Here is a 20,482-nt window from a genome sequence, read left to right on the forward strand (position 1 = left end):
CAATACTTGAAAATTAAAATTTAAGTAAAAAAAGGCATGGGCACTCAAGAGCCTATGGATGTTAAAATTTAAATAAAAAAAAAAAAAAAAAAAAAGTTAGTATTACATAATTTGTTACAAAAAATACGTTTTTGGTAAATTCGATACTGTAAAAGTAATTTTTTAAATTAATTTATTCTATACTTATTTATTTTTAGTCTTTCATTTACTAAATGACTCGCGGGAACTTCGTACAGCCATTTCATGGTTGTACCGATTTATTAACCGACTTCCAAAAAAGGAGGAGGTTCCCAATTCTACTGTATTTTTTTAATGTATCAGATATTTTTCTTGTCTTCAGAAATTTTTACTGGATGGACCGTTTTTGACAGTTTTTTTTTATCGAAAGGTGGTATGTGTCATTTGGTCCCACTTAAATTTATTTGAGATCTAACAACAACTTTTCGAGTTATATCTAATAATGCATTTTTACTTGACTATTTTTTCGTCAACCTGTGTTGTATTATACCGCATAACTTGTTACTGGGTGTACCGATTTTGATGATTTTTAATTTAATCGAAAGCCAATGTTTATCGTGTGGTCACATTTAAATTCATCGAGATTTGAAAACAACTTTTTGAGTAATCTTTGATAACGCGTATTTACTTCACTATATTTTCGTCTCCTACGTTGTATGTATGTGTCGATGTAATTGAAGTCGGTTTTTTTTGCGAACAAATACAATTATTACTAATTTTCTTTTATACAAATCTTATTTTATACGTTTTAATTTTTGTGCTACCCACACATTAGGAAATTCTAAACATTTTTTTAATGTCATATCAAAAATCGACCGTTCCAGCAGGGATCGAACCTGCATCTCCGACTGACCGTGTCGGTGCTCTAGCCAATTAAGCTATGGAACGATGTACTCGCTAGATCGAAACTTTTATATGATGATTTTATATTCGGTCTAAGTGACCGTGGCGCCGTCTATAGTGAGTTCTTTACAGAAACCCGTAACTATTCAAAGTTTCATATTACAATGAAAATCTTCGACAGGAGACGACACCATGCTATTGTTAATTTGTACGATTTAATTTATGTGTTACCCACACATTAGGAAATTCTAAACATTTTTTAATATCATATCAAAAATCGACCGTTCCAGTAGGGATGTTTACAAATCTTATGCTGATATTAACGATTACAAAAAAAAAATGATCTGACTCGATGCCGTTGTGCGCGTTATGCGCGTACATACATTTCGGTAATTCGTTTTTATTTATATAGATGGTACACTATGTTTTTTCTATCTTGGGAGGCCTATGTCCCGTAGCTAATGTAGCCTATACGATAGGCTACAAATAAGTTATCAACAGTGTTCGAGATGTTTTAACTGGGCTTGGGGAATGTTTTGTTTTCCTTTGTTTTTCTATACATCTATACAAATAAATAAAATTGGTGTGTCTGTTTGTAATATTAAAGTAACCGCTTTTTACCAAATTCATATGGATGTATACACGGTACATATACCAAAATAACTGGAGGGCGTCCCACACTGCGTTTTCCAAGACGCGGTCTCCACTCAAGGACCTGTCTGCTCCAACGACCATCGGTCCTGCGGCTCAGACGGCCAGACCACTGCCACTTCAACTTGCTAATTATGTGAGCTATGTCGGTTACTTTCGTTCTCTCGCGGATAGTCTCATTTCTAATCCTATCTTTGATAGAGACCCCAAGCATAGCCCCAAGGAGTAGCCTAGGCTACTTTTATTTTATTTTTTATTTTATTTTATATCTCTGGGAACTGAACAATAACAATTTTTTTAATTTCCACGCGGATGAAGTCGCGGGCTAAGCTAGTAATAAATAAACTCAGAAACGATTGGGCCGATTTTAAATAAAATCTTTCAACAATAGAACGCTAAGTTGTCACCTAGTGACGTGCTAGGTATATTTTAATGGGACAAAACGGAACAAAATCATGTTATCCACACGGGGGAAACCGCGGCCAGTAAACTAGTGAAATAATAAAGACAAAGTTATTTGTGAATATGTAGGATTTTCTTATTTAAACATAAAGTAAATAATTTTATAGTTATTCACTTTTAAATAAACAATCATATGGACAGAGAAAAATACAAAATAAAAAAAAATCCCGACAGTGTAATACAATTACTTTTCCTTACAATATACTTTTTATTGTAATTTACAGTTTTATCATAAAATTAACATAAAATAACAATTGCGGATAAAAATGGATTAAATAGGTCACAGGTTACCACAATTATACAGTCTGGCCAAAAATACTGTTGCATTAAAAATAAAGAAAATATTACATTTGACTTTGGAATCTGTCATTTTTTTATGATTGTTCATTGCGTTTTCTCCACAGAGTTTTCTCATTTTTTTCCCACGTGACATTAACGAAATGATATGTGTCAAACTGACACAACTAAAAGCCACTAAGCAAAGAACTGAACTAATTCTCATTTTCATATTAAAATGGGATGGGGTGATAAAGAGAACCAAATCGCTGTGATTGCATTAAAAATTTGGTATTAGTCAAATGTTTGTGTACCGGGCTATTAATAGGTACAATAAAACCTCTTTTGTTTGTGACAGAAAAAGAGTTGGACGCCCACGTAATGTTCGTACGAAAAAGGCGATCAAAAAAGTAAGGAAAAGAATTCGACGAAATCCTGACCGAAAACTAAAGATACCTCGGGAGATGAAGATAGCACCTAGAACCATGTCACGTAATATAAAAGATGACTTAGGACTTGTAGCCTATAAGAGACGTACTGGTCATTTCTAAACTGATAATTTAAAAAAAAAACATGGACGGAAAAATCAAAACAACCACTTAAGCGACCACAGAAATTTTTTGTTTACGGATGATAAATTTTGGTGAGGCTTTAGATTAAGAACCGTCGAATTATCTAAGCTCAAAATTTGACCGTTTATCGGTATAATTTCGTTACAAAAAAATAACACTAAACAATCTAACTTCATAATGACGGTTCTTAATCTAAAGCCTAGTCGAAATTTTTTACGATCGAGCAATATTTTAACTAAAAACATGACCATATTTATGCTCGAAGCCCTAAGGAAGCTTCCGAATCAGTCAATAGAGTACAACGTGGGCATTATCCGACTTCAGTGATGGTTTAGTTAGGTTTAGCTATGAAGGAGTTACTGAACCATATTTTTGTGTCCCGATTCGTTCGCTGGATTATGATTTATGGTCAGTTTAAGAGAGTATGGCTTGCTCTAAATGCCATAGTAATTCGCAGTCCCTAAAACAATCCATACGATTGGCAGTGAAGAAATTTCCCATGGAAAGAGTGCGTGCTTCTATTGATAACTGGCCTCAACGTTTAAAAGACTGTATAGCAGCCAGTGGAGACCATTTCAAATAAGCTTTATATATTTTTACGCTTTAGCCTGTAATATCCCACTGTTGGGCAAAGGCCTCTTTCTCCATGTAGGAGAAGGATCAGAGCTTGATCCACCACGCTGCTCCAATGCGGGTTGGCGGACTATGAGTAACGATCGCAATTAGGTGTACATGATAACAACCGAGATTGACGGCTTAACATGCTCTCTGAAGGCACGGTGGGGAGACCCACAAGGACTGCACAAACACCCAGACCACGGCAAAGATTTGTATGGCTAACAAAAATGTGTGTCATCTGCGGGGATAGAACACGCAACCGCCAGCGCAACAGCCATAAACCAGTGCTGTGACCGTTGCGCCAACACGTCGTCATACATTTCTATTTTCGTATCGTCGTTTATATATTTTTAACGGTTTTATATTAATGTATTAAACTAACTCTCTGTGTTGCTACGGTAGTAAAGAATATAGCCAGCCCCTCTCTTCCCGTGGGTGTCGTAAGAGGCGACTAAGGGATAACACAGTTCGACTGCCACCTTGGAACTTAAATAAAGCCGACTGATGGCGGGATAGCCATCCAACTGCTGGTTTTGAAATACACAGGCCGAAGACGGGAACAAGACATCTTCGGTGCGACAAAGCCAGTACTGCGGTCACCAACCCGCCGGCCCAGCGTGGTGACATGGGCAAAACACACGAGTCCGCGCTATTTTTGGCGTGAACTTGTGGAGGCCTGTGTCCAGCAGTGGACTGTGATAGGCTGAAATGATGATGATGAAACTAACACACTCTAATAGTAATAAATGTTACATGCAATAGAAAAAATGTTTTTACTTTATATAAATATTTAGGGCAACACTTTGCACATGTCTGTTTGTTTATTTAAACATATAATGTCACTAGAATATTAAACATATTTTTATTGTTTAGTCTAAGCCTAAAGGCTTGAAGGTTAACAAGAGAGTGACACTAGGCATTAAGTTTGCCTTTTACTCCAACTGTTTATTTTAAATTTTTGGTCAAAATGTGTATAAATAAATAAATTAATTAATTAACGAGAACCACTCCAAACCAGAAAAACTAGCTTCACTCCAAAGAAATAGTAGTTAAGTTGCTTCTAGCTTCAGTATGTTAACTATTAATCAAACAACATCAAAATCCGCTGGTCTATGTCAATAAAAACGAGTCGCTGAAATGTATATACACGCATGACTGCACCAAGAATTTTATTTGTTTTATAGTTTCTATGAAAGAAAATTATCAAATTTCAGCGGGTCAGCTAGTCATTTTTATAATGTTGTGCCTAGTAATTAGTTGGGTAGGCTAGGTCTATTGGCAATACTAAAATATTATATTTAAAACTAAATAAGTTTTTTTTTGTATGTTATTGTATTTTTCATTTAATTATGTTAAATGTTATTATTATATAAAACAAAAGAATAGAAAGTAGGGATGTATAAAGTTACACTTCATCCAAAAAACATTTCTTATTTACCACAAAATTTCGAATTAAAATTTCATTTAACAACAAAAAAAACGAAAAAATAATACTATCACCTCACCAAAAAAAAAAAAAAACCAAAACCCTTTTATAAATATTATATCACAACTCACCGACACAATATTTACGAAAACTAAGTATGAAACCTATATGTCTTTCTAAAACCGTCTGAGCCAGCGACCACTAGCGACTGAACGAGAGGGCCAGTTTTGCCAACTCTCAAAAATGTAACTGCCTAAAACCCCAATCAAAAACCCCTAAAATGTCTACAAGACTAGGGATTCCGCATATTTTTTTTTATTATTTATAAAATAAATAATTTAATATTTGTATTACATTAAATAACACATTTAAAATAATTAATAAATAGTAAAATATCATTAAACAAATAATAGTATATTTTTGACAAGACTTTTTTTGTCTCTAACATTATGCATTTTAACGAATGACTTGCTGATAAACGTAGGAATTGAACAAGCAAATAACTAATAACAATCTACGTATTTGTAGTAAACATAAACGTAGTTTAACCTCGCGTCGCGTGGTGACTATGAGCAAAACACATGAGTTAGCGCTATTTTTGGCGTGAATTTGTGGAGGCCTATGTCCAGCAGTGGACTGTATAGGCTGTAATGATGATGATAATGATGAACCTCGCGTGTTATTTAACTCTGCTTTCTTAGTAACAGGCAATTGCACTAGATGTCGCCAAGGCGGTATAGTATACATATATTATCCCAGGGCATATTCTATTAAACCTTATATACTTTATTGCACTCATATACATAAAGAAACATAAAATAATAGTAAGGTTTATGGCAAAAGTGGACTTATCTCTGAAAGAGATTTCTTTCAGTCAACCCATGGTCATGAGTAAGTGTTTCATATAGCGAGGCAAACAGTGCAAGAAGTATTTATTTAAAAGAAAAAAACACAATTTATAATTAATAAATAAAATAATAAAATTTATATATATTTAAAAGAATGTAACATACTACATACTAACAAATACATGTAAAGATACATACCGAAATACAAATATACTTATACATAAACATATACATACTCATTATAATATATAAGTAAATACATACATATTCTACAAAGATGATTACACATCTAGTGAAAGCAAGCGTTTCTTTAATTTATTTTTAAAGGAAACAAGGGAACTAGTTTGAATGACTGTTGGGAGTTTTTTCCATAGTATGGAGGCGCGTACAGAATATGAATTTAACTTAAATTTTGTATTGCGTTTCGGTGCGTCTAGCTTAGCTGTAATGCCAGGGCGCCTGGAACGAGTAGGTGAGGGCAGTAAGTGAAATCGGGATCGAAGATACGATGGAGCATTTGGATCATGGAGGATATTAAAGAGAGTGGAAAGGAAGTGCATATCACGCCGAAGACGAATGGGGAGCCATTTTAACTGAGTGCGAAAGTAAGTGAGGTGATCAAATTTTCGCAGGCCAAAAATGAACCTTATGCTAAGATTTTGGAGTCGCTCTAACTTTTTAGGTAGCTCCCCAGCTAAGCTCCCCAGTCACATCCGGATAGCATACATCAGCATAATCAAGGATAGGCAGCAGAAGGGTTTGCGCAAACATAATTTTGGTTTGGAAAGGAAGAAAATATTGGAGACGCTTGAGATAGTGAAATGTGTAGTGTATTCTTGTGCTGACTTCGCTGACATGAGCTGCCCATGACAAATTGCAATTCATAATAAGCCCTAAATTCCTAACTTTATCACAGTAAGGAATTGGGACCCCAGAGTATGAGATTTTAGGGATCAATTCCAAGTCAAGTTTGCCTTTTGTCTGTTATTTTGCTGGAGGTGTACATACATAATATATACATATAATACGTAAATATACACACATATACACATTACATACACACATACACACACACACATACACACGCGCACATACACACACACATATATATATATATATATATATATATATATATATATATATATATATATATATATATATATATATATATTAAATATCATCTTCCTGCCCTTATCCCACTTATGTAGGGTCGGCACAACATGTTTTCCTCTTCCATTCCTCTCTATTATTCGTCACTTCAGTGCTTACTCCTTTCTTTCTCATATCCTCACTCACACAATCCATCCATCGCTTTTTCGGTCTGCCGATCGCTCTTCGTCCTTCGACATTCATCCCTAACATTCTTTTACCGACATAGCGGTCATCCCTTCTCATTACATGCCCATACCACGCTAACCTATTGCTCCTCATTTTCTCTGTCACGGGTGCTACTTTCAAACTTCCCCTTATATACTAATTTCTAATCCGATCTTTCCTCGTTACTCCACACATCCATCTTAGCATTCTCATCTCGGCTGCGTGCACTCTTCTTTCATCCGTCACTTTTGTTGCCCAACATTCCGATCCATACATAATATAAAAATACGAATATACATACGATAGAAGAGAGGAAGAACCGGCTAAAGTCATTGTCATATTTGTAGTAAATTAATTTATAAACTTATAATGTGACTCATAAGTTTAAATAGTGTTTCTTTAAGTAACATTTAAGTGTCTAGTGATTGTGCCCGCCTTATATTTACGGGTAATGCATTCCACAACCGAATAGCTTGTACCGAAACAGAGTTGGTATAAAAAGAAGAAGCATGAGATGGAATTTTAAGAATAAGATTATTATCCGTATTAGAGGTGTCGTCACGGACGTTCTAACACGACTATACGTTCGCTCAATAGTTTTGAAAATAAATAAAGAACGGGCTAATTTCGTAATAAGTTTATTATAAGAAAGTGTTTCGCAGTCAGCGGGAGTTCAGTGATTGTTTGCAAACCTGTACATCTCCAATCTAGTGAGTTTTTTCATCAAAATCAAATAAATTGTTACTGTTGGTTGTTATAAAAAGAAGGTATAAGAGTGCCGGTAAAGCATACCTACAAGTTAAGTTATTAGAATAAATCACACTAATCAATACAATAGACTACGACATCTAGCGGCGAGTCATCGTATCTGCTGCTTCTGCCATCTGTGTGATTATTCGTGTACTGCGAGGTCTACTAATATTCAGCAAGCCAACACAATGGGTAAATGTGCAGCGTGTGGCAAGTTCCTCTCGTCGACAGGGGCCGCCACCTGTAGTACATGTCCGAGTTTATTCCATAAAGCTTGCATTGGAATCTCTGACGCTACACATGTTATTAAGGATTGGTCCTGCCCAGAGTGCAAGAAAAAAACAAGAAAGGGCGACAACAGCACAACCCCCGTCAGAGCTATTTGCGGTACCGAGGTCACCATGCGTGCCCTCGAACCAAATTCTTCTTCTCCCGCCGACTTTACTACCGACATTCAGGAGATGCGCCGGGAACTCGCCGAGTATATGGCCGAGCTTCGGGAATATCGCAAAGAGATGACGGAGCTCCGAAACGCCCTAACAAATTTTAATGAGCGCGTAGATCGTATCGAACGCAGACTTGAAGCGGTGGAACAGAGGTCAGAATCGCCGGCTAAAGTTACTGAACTGGAAAAGACAGTGGAGCGGCTCAAAAGTGAACTAAATGACAAAGATCAGGAAGCACTGCTGACGGACTTGGAAATAAGCAACATACCGGAGGTAAAAGGTGAAAGTGTCATCCATACCGTCACCGTTTTAGCATCAAAGCTAGGGGTGACGCTAGTGCCAGCTGATATTGTTTTTGCCGAGCGCGTGGGGGTGCTCGAACGCACCTTAGAAGGTGGAGAGATTGCGGAGAGTGGACGAGCGCGTCGCATCGTAGTACGCCTGACGCGCCGACATCTGCGCGACGAGTTTCTCCGTGCGGCCCGGGTGCGTCGCACTCTTACTAGCGTCGACCTGGGCGCTGGCGGATCGCCACGTCGTATATACGTCAACGAGAGGCTGACGCGCATTAATCGCCAACTATACTACAGAGTTCGTGAAGAGTGTCGGAGACTGCATTGGCGATACTCGTGGACAAAAAAGGGGCGTATTTTTGCGCGACAAAGCGATGGGAAACAGGCCTTCTCTATACGAACGGAGGCGGACATGCTTCGGGTTTTTGGGGCTGCTACTGTTTGCTAGATTGTATGCTTCTCCCATGTATGTTGTATTAATCAATTTAACGCCGTTTATTAGCCATAGTATAAAATCATTAATTAATTATACATTATATCAATATTTCATTGCGTATCTGTCAATTCTGTCTATTAAGCATGGAGTGCCGATCGGATTATATAACACATATTTGCATTTCAATGGTTCTAGCTATATTTATTTACAATGTCACAATAATCGTGTTTTTATCTGCATATTTAAATCACTTATTCACACTATTATTACTTATACACATAGTCAATTCAGTTTAACGCCATCTATTAGCCATAGTATAAAACCATTAATTAATTATACGCTACATCAATATATCATTGCGTGTCTGTCAATATTGTCTACAAAGCATGAAGGGTTGATCGGATTATATAAAACATATTTACATTTCAATAATTTTAGCTATATTTATTTAAAGTTTCTTGGTATTAATACTACAGGTTTATATACTACATATTTATATTTCAGTAATTTTAATTATATTTATTTACAATTTCTTAATAACCGTGTTCTTATCTACATATTTACATCAGTTATGCACACTATTATCACTTATATACATAGACAAATATTATACAAAATTATTACATTAATATTATTGAAAAATGGCGAACAAACTTCTTAGGGTTGGGCTGTTTAATGCAGGCTCCCTTGGCACAAACCACGATAACTTTGTAGCTACAGTAAGCCGGCACTGTGTAGATGTTTTAGCGATTAATGAAACATGGCTAAGAGTAGGCGAGGAAGGACGTGCCCCAAGTGTGGCGGGATATTATCTACGCCATAGACCCAGAGCACAAGAGGTACGCTCGCGGGGTGGTGGTGTAGGTTATTATATTAAACGTGGAATTAATGCGCGTACTTGGGACCATCCTGTAGACCCACTACATAAAGCAGTAGAACAGATGTGGTTGACCTTAACAATTTGTGGGAGAAAAATAGCCTTAGGTACAGCATATCGTCCCCCTTGGTTAGATGTGGATGTTTTTTTAGACGCTCTCACAGACACCATTAATGCAATCCCCGGTCATGACTATTTGGTCTTGGTTGGTGATTTCAACATTAATATGCTTAGTCCTGAAGAAATAAAAACAAATAAGCTGTCAACATTTTTAACATGTCTAGGACTGAGCCAGTTGGTGTCAGCACCAACTCATTTTACTGAAACTTCACAGACTCTGATTGATGTTATTTGTTCAAATCTACCAGCTAAAAATATTATTGTGGAGCATGTGGGGTCACTGTATGGTCATTGTTTTGTGACATGTGAGTTTAATATTAAATCTGAGAAAATAAAACCATATTCTATGACTTATAGACCTATAAAACACATTAATACAGAAAACTTTAACTTAGACTTAGAAGCTATACAATGGAGTCAGATTTCGACACTTGATGATGTTAACGAGATGGTTAACATATTCAATCACAGTGTCTTGACTCTATTTGATACACATGCACCATTACTCTCCACTGTTATAAAGACTCACTCCTATCCGTGGATCACAGATACCATAAAATTGATGATGAAACTGCGTGATAAAGCCTCTGCAGAATATCATAAAACAAAATCTGATAGTAAAAAAGAATATTATAAATGTTTAAAATCTACAGTAAATAAGGCACTATTTAATGAAAAATCAGCATATTACAAACATAATATTAATAACAAAATTAACAACCCTAAATTATTATGGAAAAATATAAAAACAAGCATTTTACCTAAAAAAAATATAGATCTGCCCCCCCACTTCAACGATCCAAATGTAATAAACAACCACTTCATAAATGTTCCAGGCTTACCTTACACTCTATTTTCCTATATAACTTACTTTGAATTCCATAAATTTAGCGAAGCCACATTTCATTTGAAGACGGTTACAGTAAGCGAAATTATTAATATTATAAAATCATTGAGATCTAAAGCAGAGGGATGTGACTCAATAAATCTGGAGATGCTTTTGCTAACGATGCCGGATACATTGGAAACCATCACTTCTATAGTGAATGCGTCTATTCTAACTTCAACCTATCCAGATGTTTGGAAAACGGCAGTGGTGCGACCGCTCCCTAAAATTTCAAACCCCACAGATCTTAAGGATCTGAGGCCAATAAGTATTTTGCCATGCCTATCGAAGATACTTGAAAAGTCAGTATCGAAGCAAATAACAGTTTACTTAGAAAAAAACCATATGTTACCAGAGGTCCAGTCAGGTTTTAGAAGGGGTCGCAGTACTGTCACAGCACTGCTTGATGTGACTGACAATATTTTACAATCACAGGATCAGGGCATGTGCACTCTCCTCGTATTGCTTGACTTCTCACGGGCTTTCGATTCCTTGAATATAAATCTCCTCCTGTCCAAATTGAGCTATTACGGTTTTGACAGTAATGCCATACAATGGTTTCATAGTTATCTCAGTGAACGCTATCAATATGTGAAAATAACTAAGCATGATGGTTCCTCGCTCATCTCAGATAGAATGGCAATATCCAAAGGTGTGCCGCAGGGCTCTATTTTGGGACCCATATTATTTTTATTGTACTCAGCAGACATGAAAGATCATATAATGCACTGTAGATATCATTTTTATGCTGATGACACCCAAATATATATCTCTTGCAAACCATCTGATATTGACATTGCAATTGATAGACTAAATGAAGATCTGAATCGGATTGTGCTATGGTCCAAGAGGAATAGCTTAGTTTTAAATCCAAATAAATCCAAATATATGATTTGTGGCACAAAATCTCAAATATTAAGGCTAAAACATACAAATAAAATACTATTAATGGATCAACCTATTGAAAGGGTGTGGGAAGCACGTAACCTTGGCTTACAGATGGACTGTAATCTTAGATTTGAGAATCACATCATTGGACTAGTGAGAGATTGTTTTTACCGCTTAAAAATTCTTTACAATGTGAGAGATCACCTGGGAGTAGATTTACGTATTCGCCTTACTGAGTCACTGATATTGTCCAAGTTGAATTACACAGATATTGTATATGGACCTCGTTTGACCGCCAAAACACAGAGACTTGTACAGAGAATCCAGAATGCCTGTGCTCGCTTCTGCTTCGATATTCCCTTTAGAGAACACGTTACTCCTTACTTAAATGTACACTCAATTTTAAAAATGAAACACCGTCGCAAATTTCACTTAGCTTGTCTTCTTTTCGATCTTTTAAGGCGTAAGGAGCCGTCATATTTGTATGAAAAGCTCATTTGGATGTCAAGCCATAGGACTTGTGAATCGCGACAATGTTCCATACAACTTGTAGTACAAAAGCACAAGACAGCCTCTTTCAGGGGCAGCTTCCGCTATGCTGCCTCCAGGTGCTGGAACAACATACCCCCACCAATTAGGAATACACAAAGTTTTCTCAAATATAAATTAAAATTGAAAGAATATATTTTACATTGCCAGCAAAGCCAGGAAAATTTTGTGCACGATGTAAGTGTAATTTGATTTTTGTTGTACAGTACATTATTAAGGCTTATTGAATTGTGATTGATCCGATCGGTACTGCATGGCGGACTCGTATGTAAATTGCTTTGTACTGATTGAGATATCTCGAGTCAGTGAGTTGACGCGATTTACAAGATGGCCGTTACGATTGTTTATTTTGGCCGATTACTACGTGTCAATCCCTGTCATTGAACGTTGATACAGATAAAGACAGAACCAAATAGAATATTGGCTTTATTCAACAATAAAATAAGACATAGTAAATAATTAGGTATTGATATTTTGACAGAATAATACTAATGATAATGTCATAGTATTATCTAATATTATAAAGAAGGTAATTAAATAACATGTAACCTTCATGCTTAACAAGGAGATCACATCATTCACCCCCCCCTTTATGAAGAGACGTAATCTTGAAAGTGGGCTGGAGGTCTGCGTTCTCGAACAGAGCGACGAACTTGTGTACTCTCCACTTCTGGGCTAGCAGGTGGAGCTTCGTTAGAAGGGACCTCCTCCATTTCTAATTGCTCTTCGTCGTCCGACGAGTCATCATCAACGGCCTGTGGTAGTGGCGCTAAGGACCTATTAGAGACTGTCGTCTCTCGTCCATCCGCTAATCGAACGTAAGAATATTCAGGATTGCTTTGTAACAGCTGTACCTCTTCTACAGCCGGATCATATTTGGAACTCCTTACGTTCTTCTTCATATAAACAGGTCCGGGTGAATGAAGCCAAGTTGGTAAAGATTGGCCGTTTATCGAGCGACGAGGATGGTTGAACATACGCTCATGTGGCGTTGCATTCGTTCCCGTACATAAGAGGGATCTTATGGAATGTAGCGCTGGCAGCAAAGCTTTCTCCCAGTTAGCAACGTCTTCGTTATTCGATCTGAGATGTAATTGAATTGTTCGCCACAGCGTACCATTTAGTCTCTCAACCAAACCGTTTCCTTGGGGATTGTAAGGGGTGGTGCGACTACAAGATGTTCCCAGTGAGGTTAAGAAATGTCTTATTTCATCCGATATAAATGAACTTCCTCTATCGGAATGGATATAAGCCGGAGTACCAAACGTGGAAAATAAATCTTTAAGGCAATTTATGATCGTTCCGGATGTCATATCCTTACAGGCATACGCAAACGGAAAACGACTATATTCATCGATTATTGTTAAAATGTATCGGTTTTGAGTATTAGATGGAATCGGCCCTTTAAAATCTAAGTTCAGTCTTTCGAAAGGTGCAGTTGCCTTTATCAGATGCCCTTGGTGTTTCATATAACGAGGTTTGATTTCAGCACAGATAGGGCATGCTGCCGTCATTCTTTTCACTTCTTCGATGGAATATGGTAAGTTCTTCGATCTGACCCAATGAACCATACGTGTAATTCCAGGATGGCAAAGAGATCGGTGTAGTTCAACAAGTTTGGAGCTATTAGACAAAGTATTTATGTGCATGCAGACTCGAGAGAGCGCATCGGCAGCAAAGTTCTGTTTTCCGGGTCGATAAACAATGTCGTATTTAAAACAAGACAATTCTAGGCGCCATCTCTCGATCTTTTCGTTCTTGATCTTATTAGAGTGTGTTTGGTTGAACATAAATGCAACAGACTGTTGATCAGTTATGAGTAGAAAGTGTCTTCCAATCAAGAAGTGTCTCCATTTGCGTAAAGCTTCAACTATAGCGCAAGCCTCTTTCTCAATAGAAGGTTGTCTTTTCTCAGAATCGTTAAGCGATCGTGAGAAGAACGCTACGGGACGCCCTTTCTGTGACAGCGTTGCTGCGATCGCGAAGTCAGAGGCGTCAGTTTCAACAGAAAATATCTCTTTGTCGTCTATTCCAGCCAAGGCTGATTTAGAAATGTCAATCTTTAGATTGTTAAAAGAGTTAATAGCCTCTTCAGATAAAGGAAATGTAGCTTCGATCAGAGGTCTGATTTTGGCAGAAAAGTTGTTGACCCACTTTGAATAATGAGCGAATAGTCCCAGTGCTCTTTTCAAAGTAGTTGTATCAGATGGGATAGGAAGATTCGTCAGTGGTTCCAATCGAGATTTGTCAGGTTTGATAACGTTATGATGGATGGTATAGCCGAGAAGATTTATGGATTCTGATTCAAAAGTGCATTTACTCATATTTAGAGTGAGTTTGTATTTTTCAGTAGCTTTCATGAATTTGCGAAGGTTATCATCATGATCTTGCTTATCTTTTCCGCATACAGTTACATCGTCTAAGTAAGCATATGTACCTTTCAGTTTTTCCGAATCAATGATATACTGTAAGGTTCGCTGGAAAGCCGCTACACCATTTGTGACTCCAAATGGTATTCGTGTGAATTGGTAGAGATTCCCGCACGCTTCGAAGGCGGTGTATACCTTCTCCTTTTGAAGAATTGGAACTTGGTGATAAGCACTTTTGAGGTCGATTTGGCTAAAAATATTGTATTTAGCGACTTGAGTTATGATAGAATCGATGTTAGGTAAAGGATATGCATCTAGTTCCGTAAATCTATTTATAGTTTGAGAATAGTCTATGACAAGACGCTTCCGATGATAGCCATCACTCGTAACGAGTACTTGTGCCCTCCAAGGCGAGATACTGGGTTCGATAACCTTGTCTTTAAGTAAGTTGCTTATTTCGTTAGATATAAATTCTTGGTCTTCTTGAGAATGCCGTCTGGAGCGAATAGCTATAGGTTTTATATTTGGTGAAAGATTGGTAAAAACTGAAGCTGGTGGGACAGATGCCTCCATTACATGGCAAACTTTCAAGGGCCTTTTGTCTCCCCCGAATTGAAGTTCAAATGATGAGTGTTTTCCTAATATATCATGCCCAATGATAACGTCAGCACACAGATCGCCAACAATGAGCAGAGGTTGATGCTGGTATATATGTTCACCAATCTGAATTGTAGCGTAGCATAGTCCCTCGACATATGATATATTGTTAAGAGATGCTAAAGTTATCGCTTGTCGACAGGGCTTTCGTTTAAGGTTCATGGTTAGAGCAGTATTCTTATCGATAAAGCTGATTGAACTTCCGGTGTCGAGTAGCGCATCTGCTTGATAGTTGTTCAAGGTAATAGGAATGGTAGCTTTGCGTAGGCTTGATGGAGCAGCAGCGGATATAATTGACAAATGAGAATCGGTAAGTTGGGGTTGAGTAACGTCGTCATTGTCTGTGGTAATAACATTTACTGTACGTTGACCTGGTCTTGAACTACGGCAAACGGTTGCAAAATGTCCTTTTTTGGAGCAAAGTTGACATTGAGCATTATTAGCGGGGCACTTGATCCTTTGATGAACATTGCCACCGCAGAAAAAGCATCGGCGGTCACTTTGCGTAGGGCGACTGTATTGAAAATTTTGAGTTCTTGTTGCTGCTAAATTGAGCTTTGGTTGCGGTGCTTGAGTTTCAGAGATTGCATTAACAGGGACAGCAGACGTTGATGGAGATGATACTGTAAGTAATCGTGAAGTATTTTCAGCAGTTTCTAAAGATATTGCCAGATTCAATGTTTCTTCCAGAGACATAGTCGATTTTTCTAGCAGCCTTTCTCTTATTTTCTGTGACAATATTCCGGCAATGAACGTACCACATACGGTTTCGTTTTGATGTTCATTAGCAGTAACAGCTTTGAAGTGACATTCACGAGCAAGAATGGCAAGAGATCTCGAATATTCAGCTAACGTTTCGCCAGGCTGTTGCTTTCTAGTAGCAAGGCGATGCCGAGCCAAGGTAATATTTTTTCGTTTCTCGTAGGTGGTACTGAGAGTGGTCATGGCATCGACGTACGTGGTGCAAGCTTGAATGAAATTAAATGTTGATGGCGAAATATGGTTTACAAGGAGTTTGTACTTAAGGGCATCGTCAGCCGAAGCGGCTTCCTGTGCGATAAAATTTTCAAATGAGTACTTCCAATGAATCCATTTCAGGTCTGAGCCGGCCATTGCGGGTTCCACGTCAAAACGTTCGGGACGTAGATACCGCGATATTGAGGAAGACTTTTCCTTTTCGTCAGGCATAGCGAGCACAATATCAGCAAAACACAAAATTATTGTTGAATAAATTGATACAGATAAAGACAGAACCAAATAGAATATTGGCTTTATTCAACAATAAAATAAGACATAGTAAATAATTAGGTATTGATATTTTGACAGAATAATACTAATGATAATGTCATAGTATTATCTAATATTATAAAGAAGGTAATTAAATAACATGTAACCTTCATGCTTAACAAGGAGATCACATCAAACGTCTCGTTTCATGCCTGTAATTATAGGTTATTATTTTATTTATTTATTTTTTATTTTATTTTTTTTCTGTACCTTTTTCATTTTGTTTAAAACGTAAAAACGCATATTTAAATACAATTTCAATCTAATCAAGTATTATTGTTTGCTTTGTAAACTAATTGGTGATTTTTAAAACCATATATTTATCCGATTTGTTGAAATTAGTGAGAGTGTATTGGAACATATCAAATGTCACCGTACCCATCCTATGTGAAATGGATTATGGATAACGTATTATTTATTTTACCTAGCAAGCGTTATTTATGTGTATATTCCGATTCTGTATGGTATGTGGTGTTGGTGCGACCGTGTTGTCACCCGACGGCTCAAGCGGAAGATCGGCGCTGACAGCTCTGCCAGCATATGCCGAGCTTGAGACCGGGTTTGCGATATCCTCATTGTATAATTTAATTGTTTAGCTTAATGGATATGTAATATTGATTTATGTGGATGTTGCAAATAAAAGAGTATTATTATTATTATTATTATTATTATTATCCGATCGACGAGACCGGTCGTGACAGTTTGATAGTAGCTCAAAGCGCTCTTTTAAATAGGAAGGCGTCTTTGGATTAAACAGTACGCAGTAGAGAAGTGAAAGAATGTGAGTATTCCGGCGAAGTCGAATTGGGAGCCACCCAAACTTTTTGCAAAACTCAGAAATGTGGTCATATTTCCTAAGTCCAAATATGAAGCGAATAGAAAGGTTTTGAATACGCTCGAGTTTATTTAATTGATCTTCCCTGAGGTTGAGGTAACAGGTGTCGGCATAGTCGAGAATAGGAAGAAGGATGGATTGTGCCAACGCAATCTTGGCGAGAATTTGCAAAAGATTTCGTAACCTACGAATGGAACTAATAGCAGTAAACATTTTACGACTAATTTCCATAATCTGTGAATTCCAGATCAAATTTTGGTCAAAAATAATACCTAGATTTTTTACTTCCGAAATATAAGGAATAACATTGTTGTTAAATATAACTGATGGCAAAAGAGAGTAATCCAAACGCCGAATCAAATGGTGACTGCCAATAATAATAGCTTGACTTTTTACAGGATTTACTTTTAGACCAAATGAGTTACTCCAATTAACAATTTCACTTAAGTCGAAGTTAATTGAGTTAATTGTATGGTGAATATCATCTAACTTAGAATGCGCATAAATCTGTAGATCGTCTGCATACAAGTGGTAGAGAGAAGAAATATGGGAAGTTACGTTATTAATAAAAGCTGAAAATAGCAGAGGAGATAGAACGCCTCCTTGAGGTACACCGGCATTGACGGTCAGCCAATCAGAATATGAGTCCTGAACTCGAACCTGCTGACGGCGACCGTATAAATAGCTATGAAACCAGCCAATTACCGGTGAAGATAAGTTAAGGGAATTAAGAACCGCCAGCAGAATGTCAAAGTCTACCGTGTTGAAAGCATTACTAAAGTCTAGTAACGTCAAAACCGTGAGTTTCCGGCCGTCCATAGCCTGTCTGATGTCATCAGTAATCTTGACCAAAGCAGTAGTCGTACTATGACCCGCTCTGAAGCCGGATTGAAAACGATTTAGAAGGTTGTTTGAACAAAAGAAACACTCAAGTTGATGGTATACAATTCGTTCTAAAACTTTAGAGAAGAACGGGACAGTGGAAATAGGACGGTAATCACTGTATGAAGAGGGATTTTTTTTTGGAAGTGGGATTATTTGGGCATATTTTCATGGAGAAGGAAAAGTCATAGTCGCAACTGAAGTTATTGAAAATGGATGTTAAGACAGGAGTGACATAATCAATAACAGGGATAATCATTTTCCGGCTAATGCTATCAGAACCAACGGCATCAGACTTTATGGCTAAAATATTCCTCTTAACATCACCCTCGGTTAATTGGCTAAAAGAAAATGGGGAAAATGTGGAAGTTACATTGGCAGTAAGAAGAGAAATGGTATTGGACTTGATAGCATTATCAATAGCATCTGAAGAGGAGAAGTGATTATTTAGTAAATTTAGGTCAATATTATTTGAATATGCATTCTGATTGTGTACTTCTAGAGGTATTGCAGTCTTCTGTTACAGATGTGAAAATATGCCGTCGATGTGTATCTCTACACAGTTTTTTGCAGCGATTCCGGATTATTTTGTAACAGGACTTTTGATACTTTAGGCAGTAATTCAAAGGTACATACATATATTTAGGTTGAGACTTAAATACCAAACATTTTTGAAAATCATATCAAAAATTGACCGCTCCAGCGGGGTTCGAACCCGCGTCTCCGACTGACCGTGTCGGCGCTCTAGCCAATTAAGCTATGGAACGATGTACCCGCTAGAGCGAAATTTTTGATATGATGATTTTTATTTTCGGTTTAAGCGAACCGTGGCGCCGTCTATAGTGAGTTTACAGAGACCCGTAACTATTCAAAGTTTCATATCATTCTTTTCATTTCATATTACAATGAAAATCTTTGACAGGAGACGACATTATGCTATTTTCAATATGTACGATTTTTTTTGTGTTACCCTCACATTAGGAATTCTAAACATTTTTGAAAATCATATCAAACCCCGCTGGAGCGGTCAATTTTTGATATGATTTTCAAAAATGTTTAGAATTCCTAATGTGAGGGTAACACAAAAAAAAATCGTACATACTTAAATACCAATTAAATTACTTCTTACGGAAAATCTGGGGACGGTTTTTTTTAATTTATTGACTACTCCTAACATATACATAGTATTTTTGAGATTTAAGTACCTCAAAAACCTCACGGGTGTATCTGGGAGCAGAGTCATTCGATTCATTCAATTTCTTGTAACAAAAAGTGTTTATTAAAACTTTTATTGTATTCTTATTATTATTATTTTTGTATGTGTTTAATCTATGATTATCTATGCTTTGTTGACCTTTCTAAACTCATATTTTTCCCCTCTCCTCATTATTTAGCAATATTTCTAAAATAATTATAATTAGTTCGGATTTTCTCTAACGATAAATGTCGTAAAGCAAGATAATGTTTGAACGCGGCTAATACGACGCGTTACTATGGAAACTAAAATCACAACAAACACTAAACAAGCGGACGCAAGTAACGTAAATTATTAACTCAATTTCCATCTTAAAAAAAATATGAAAAACAAATATTAAATAAACGGTAAGTGATTCTTAAATCTCAAATCTTTGTTTATAATTTTGAAAGCTTTATAATATTATAGTATTTTGAATGGTGAAAATGATGAAGCATTTTTATTCTATGATTAGTACTACTTTTTGATAAAATTATTATATATGTGGCTTGGATATGAATTCGACCATGATTTAATGTTCATTTATTTTTAATTATTGGAAAATACCTAAAAATTATTTTTAAATTATATAAAAATACCAGTTAAAGCATTTACGAATATGGTTTGAATAAACGTATTGAAAAAACCTTATTCAGGGTTTAATTAAAAATGAAACTGAAGACAAATTTTATAAATTATTTGGCTATTCTTTAGATTAAGACCCGTCATTTTAAAGTTAGATAGGTTAGTTTTTTTTTGTAACGAAATTATGTCGATAAACGTTCTAATTTTGAGCTTAGATAATTCGACGGGTCTTAATCTAAAGATTTACCAATTACTAAAAAATAAATAACATAAAATAATAAAATTAGTGATATAACTCTTTGTAATTTTACAGTATCATTAATTCACAAGTGCCCAACGATATAATGTTACGTCAAT

At 36.5% G+C, this 20,482-nt stretch overlaps 1 protein-coding gene across 1 annotated transcript; it reads right to left on the minus strand.

Moving 5' to 3' along the window:
* Positions 1-12,866: 12,866 nt before the first annotated feature.
* Positions 12,867-16,490, minus strand: LOC123668118. Its single transcript, XM_045601911.1, has one exon. The coding sequence runs from the start codon at positions 16,488-16,490 to the stop codon at positions 12,867-12,869; it is 3,624 nt and encodes a 1,207-aa protein (XP_045457867.1).
* Positions 16,491-20,482: the final 3,992 nt, after the last annotated feature.

This window comes from Melitaea cinxia, chromosome 30 (genome assembly GCF_905220565.1).
Source record: "Melitaea cinxia chromosome 30, ilMelCinx1.1, whole genome shotgun sequence".
NCBI lineage: Eukaryota > Metazoa > Arthropoda > Insecta > Lepidoptera > Nymphalidae > Melitaea > Melitaea cinxia.

Excerpts from the sequence above, each read along its gene's own strand:
- LOC123668118 (XM_045601911.1), bottom strand. The coding sequence starts at position 16,490 with ATGCCTGACGAAAAGGAAAAGTCTTCCTCAATATCGCGGTATCTACGT.